This window comes from Colobus angolensis, unplaced genomic scaffold (assembly GCF_000951035.1).
Source record: "Colobus angolensis palliatus isolate OR3802 unplaced genomic scaffold, Cang.pa_1.0 Scaffold260, whole genome shotgun sequence".
In the NCBI taxonomy this organism is placed as follows: Eukaryota; Metazoa; Chordata; class Mammalia; order Primates; family Cercopithecidae; genus Colobus; species Colobus angolensis.
In genome coordinates this window covers 415,541-420,551 of record NW_012115822.1, presented here as the reverse complement: position 1 = coordinate 420,551, position 5,011 = coordinate 415,541, and the positions used below count along the sequence as shown (strand labels likewise).

General features: G+C 50.5%; 1 protein-coding gene across 1 annotated transcript in view; it reads right to left on the bottom strand.

Annotated features, from left to right (window-relative positions):
- The window catches only part of PI4KA (phosphatidylinositol 4-kinase, catalytic, alpha), a 167,360-nt gene that overhangs the window by 10,522 nt on the left and 151,827 nt on the right, over positions 1–5,011 (bottom strand). Inside the window, exons 43-45 of the mRNA XM_011947312.1 lie at positions 3,446–3,566; positions 1,263–1,392; positions 274–344 (exon numbers count right to left, since the gene is read on the bottom strand). Coding sequence (XP_011802702.1) covers positions 274–344; positions 1,263–1,392; positions 3,446–3,566 — 322 coding nt within the window. The remainder of the gene's footprint in view (positions 1–273; positions 345–1,262; positions 1,393–3,445; positions 3,567–5,011) is intronic.

The window sequence follows — 5,011 nt, the reverse complement described above, 5'->3', positions numbered from 1 at the left end:
AAAAAAAAAAAAAAAAAGAAAAGAAAAGAAAAACAGCAGGCAGCAAGGAAGATGAAGGGCACCCACGGACGAGCAGCTCCCGCTCACTAGGGGCAGATTCTGGGGAACGGCTGGGGTCTTGGGGCACCAGGCACCGTGGGCCCAAGCAGGTGTGGGGCTGGCCAAGCTGTTGTGTCCACACCCTGCAGTGCCTGGAGAGGGCAGCAGCCTTCACGCCCCACAGCCCACCCGCAGGAAGAGGTTGATCCGAGCCTCCAGAAGCCACCTGCTCACCCGGTTGCACCTTCACTTCAGACAGGGCCGACAGACAAGCCTTCTTTCTCTCGTCGCCTTTAGGGTAGGGCCTGAGAAACAGGAAAGAAATGCTTGCTTTGTCTCCTGGAGGAACTGGCTGCTGGGGGACAGCCCAGGGCCCCTCCTGCCTGGATTACCCTCTCTGTCCCGCTCTTCCCGGCTCTAGCTGCTCCCAGGGCAGCCAGGCACCACTGGCAGCGATTCTTGCCTTGCATTCCTCGTGGAGAATCCCCGACAGCCCCCAAGGGGTGGTTTTCTGGCAGGCTCTGCCCCTGCTGTGTGGGGGTGTGTATGGCTGGGGGTGGTGGGGGGTAACGCCTGCCACCTGCTGCCACCCAGGAAACGCTAGATCCGGTCCTTTATCTTGTGGGTTAGAAGCTGCCAGCATTTGCTCTTCTTAGCACCCAGCCCAGAAAAGGGTCTCAAACTGACCAAGGTCAGAGCAGCGTAAGCAATGGAGACAGCCCGGCTAGCGTGCCCAGCATTGATGACTCCAGGGTTTCATCCCTTATGAATGGGCAAAGCCAACAACATCCAAGGATGGTGTCAGGTCCACACAAATGGAAGATCCAGGAAAACGATGACAGGAGCTGCAAAGGCAGTCTGGTGTTCCTGACACCATGAGGATCGATCCTTCAGAGTGTGAAGAGGGCAAGGCGGCCTCAAATTGTGGAGCTATGTGCTAAATTCTACAAACCTTAGGAACGAAACTAAGCTGTATTTCCTGAAACTGGCGTGGCCATGCATTCTGCCATGCCTTCAAGAGCCTTGACTCACCCCAAGCAGTGCTTCCCCACCCACTCTGGCTGTCCATCAGAACCAGCAGTGGCCCCGTTGCTAGAGACTACTCTCATTCATCTGGTTGGGGCCAGGCATGGGCATTTTTAAAGCTTCCCAGGCATTTCTGCTAAGCTGCAGGGACTGGAACAAGACATCCCAGAAGGCGGTTTCTGAAGCACTGCACTTACTTGATGATAGCCGACACATTGGTGATCTTGTTAAAGAAATCAAACTCCCGCTGGTAAAAGTCCTTCGCTGGGCCCGACAAGGAGCCTGTGATCTCCTCTACTAACTGCTCTAGGAGGTCACCGATGTCAGCTGCCAAGGAAACAGAGGCTGAGTCTCTGTGGCTGTGGAAGAGGCCCCTCAGGAATATCAGCGCTGTTTCCCAGCCCCCAGACTGGCAGTGCCCACTGTGTGCTCTGCAGGCGTGGTGAGACCGTAACACCTGCCATGCGCCCCTTCTGCTGTGCTGACACAGCTGACGCTGGTGGGAAAAGCTGCTGGTGCCTAAGCAGAGCTCAAGGCAGGGGCCAAGCGCACAAGTGGGCGTGGAATCCTCACTGCTACACACGCAGTAAGAAAAAAGCCCGTATCATTTATGAATGTCACAGGTGAAGCAATGAGAATTAATTTTTAGTAAACTCTACCCTGAAAACATGCTTTTTTTTTTTTGTTAAACAGAGGCACACACTGGGCGGGGCTCTATTAAATAGTGCCTCTCACTATTCAAATCCCAGGCTGAATTTAAATTCCTGGGCTCAAGAGATCTTCCTGTCTCAGCCACCTGAGTTGCTGGGACTACAGCTAGTAGGTGGGACTACAGGTACACATCACCACACCTGGCTTTTAAAGCATCCTTTGTGATGAAATGGGATGTGCATCTAAGGCAGGCGCTGTCCTGAGAAGCACTTGCAGCTTGTCTGATTTTGGAGCCTGGACTAACTTTTTTCACAGACCTTGACCTTGGTTTTTACTTGAAAAAATGACTGACAGACAACATATAGTTATTCAGACTGAGGGATGTGGCAGATGTTTTCCTGAAAATGAACAAAAAACGAATCTTCCACTCAAAGGAACTGAAACATTTTTTGGAAAACTTGGACTTGCCACTGTGAGCTCAACAGCTTCCCTTAAAAACCCTTTCTGATAAGAGTGGCAGCATGTGAACAAATGATTTTTCCACATTGTATAAAGAAATACAACCTTTGAAAGATATGCATAACTCACTGGCTTATATTTTATAAATGCCCACTGTTTGATGTCATAAAAGCTTTCATGGGTCCAGGTGCGAGGTAGACCAATGGACTTGAACAAAACACAGCATGAGAAGTTTACTGCCAAATTTAAGATGCCACACTGCAATTAACCTTTTTTTTTTGACAATCCTCCTGCCTTGGCCTCCCAAAGTGTTGGGATTACAAGCATGAGCCACTGTGCCCAACCTGCAATTGGCTGAGCTACAAAAAATTAAAAATTAGCCAGTCGTGGTGGCATGCACCTATAGTCTCAGCTACTTGGGAGGATGAGGCAGGAGGATCGCTTAAGCCCGGGTGGTTAAGGCTGCAGTGAGCCGTGATTACACCAATGCACTCCTGCCTGGGAGAGGGACCCTGCCTCTAAAAAAAGAAAACAAAAACTACCACTTGTCAAGTGTGGTGCAGTATCAAAAAGGATCTCCACAATGACCTGAAAGATTACTAACCTACAACTTCCTTTTTCAAGTACATTCACTTCAACTGAAACAACGCTGCAGTAGATCAACTGCAGAAGTGGAATGAAAATGAGAATCCAGCCATCTCCTACAAGGCAATGCCACTCTTTTGGCTCATTTTTGAGTTTTTGGGGGAAAAGTTATTTTCCCAAAAAGATGTTATTTATGTTAACATGTAATGAATGAGCTTACATTTTCTGAAATTCTGTGTTAATTTCTAATCCTCCTTAACACTGACAGCTAATGCTCACATGAACCAGTGCTCTTTGAGGACCTCAATACTCATTTCTGACAGTGCAAGGGTCCTGAGGGTGTGCTATTTGGGAACCGCTGCCCTGGGCTGGCGGCCCCTTCCTCACACAGTCACAGTTGTGTTGAGCATGGAGACTCTGGAGAAGCAGCCATTGGAGCAGAAGGGTCTCACATGCACTTGGGAGTGCAGGCTGGCATTGGACAGCAGGTTAGCAAAGGCGACATGAAGGAAGGGTCCTGCTCCCATGTGTGCTGAAAGGTGAGAAGTGCCCTAGCAAAGGGTGGGAGTGGAGGGGTCGGTGAACTGCGGCAGTGCAGGCTGGGGAGAGGCCTGTGGGCTGTAGAAGGTGCTTGGCAGTGCACTGAAGACAGGAAGTGAGGCCCGTGGGAGGACAAAATACTCACGGTCTTTCTGGTGGCCTTCCTCATCTAGATAAATGTTAGTCTTCATGTTCCAGATGAACTGGTGCGCCAGAAGCTGGGATTTAGACGCTGCCCACAGAATATACTCCCGCACATAGCCCATCTGCAGGAGAGCAAGGTCCCTGTCAGCCAGGCTCGGAGGGCCCTCTCCACGAGGAGGGCCTTGTCAGTAGCTGCTGACTCCCGGCATTTGGGAGGCCAGGCAAGAGTGAGGCCCAGTGGTTCTAGTGGTGTGGCCAAGCTCTCCAGGATTGGTGGTGAGTCCAGCCAGTGGCCAGGTCAAGTTCCAGCCAGCTTGTGGCTGGGACCTGAGGGGCATGGGTGCAAAATGGGCTTCAGTCAACCTTTGTCTCCTCTGTGTCTTCCCATGGGTTTGAGAAGCACAACCCTCAAACCAATTTCTGGGGTTGTCAAGTACGAGAAAAAGCAGGCTGGGTACTAAAAACTCACTTGTCAGCTGGTTGTTTAGAACAATGTTCCAAAGTGACAGACAGGTTCCAGAAACATGCAGATACACCTCCTTCACAAGTTGACACATTGATATGATTAGGCTTTGTGTCCCCACCCAAATCTCATCTTGAATTGTAATCCTCAGGTGTTGAGGAAGAGACCTGGTGGGAGGTGATTGGATCAGGGGGGCAGTTCCCCCATGCTGATCTCATGACAGTGAGTGAGTTCTCAGAAGATCTGACGGTCTTATAAATGTTTGACAGCTCCTCCTGCGTACACACTTTCTTTTGCTTGCTGCCAGGTAAGATGGACCTACTTCCCTTTCTACCATGATTCTGTTTCCTGAGGCCTCCCTAGCCATGTGGAGCTGTGAGTCAATTAAGCCTCCTTTCTTTATAAATAAACCAGTCTCGGGAATTTCTTTTTATTGAGACATAGTCTCACTCTGTCACCCAGGCTGGAGTGCAGTGGCGCCATCTCAGCTCACTGCAACCTCCACCTCCCAGGTTCAAGCGATTCTCCTGCCTCAGCCTCCTGAGTAGCTGGGATTACAGACGCACGCCACCATGTCTGGCTAATTTTTGTATTTTTAGTAGAGACAGGGTTTCGCCATGTTGGTCAGGCTGGTCTTGAACTCCTCACTTCAAGTGATCACCTGCCTTGGCCTCCCAAAGTGCGGGAATTACAGGTGTGAGCCACTGCACTCGGCCAGGAAGTTCTTTATAGCAGTGTGAAAATGGACTAATATACACATCTATGGTCACCAACCTAAAGATCTCTCCTCCTCTTCCTTCTTGGTCATTTTCTGCCACTCACAGTAGTAACTCCAGTTTTTCTTTCTTTTTTTGAGACGGAGTCTCGTTCTGTCACCCAGGCTGGAGTGCAGTGGCGCGATCTGGGCTCACTGCAAGCTCCACCTCCCGGGTTCACGCCATTCTCCTGCCTCAGCCTCCCCAGTAGCTGGGGCTATAGGCACCCGCCACCACGCCCGGCTAATTTTTTTGTATTTTTAGTAGAGACGGGGTTTCACCATGTTCGCCAGGATGGTCTCGAACTCCTGACCTCATGATCTGCCCCGCCTTGGCCTCCCAAAGTGCT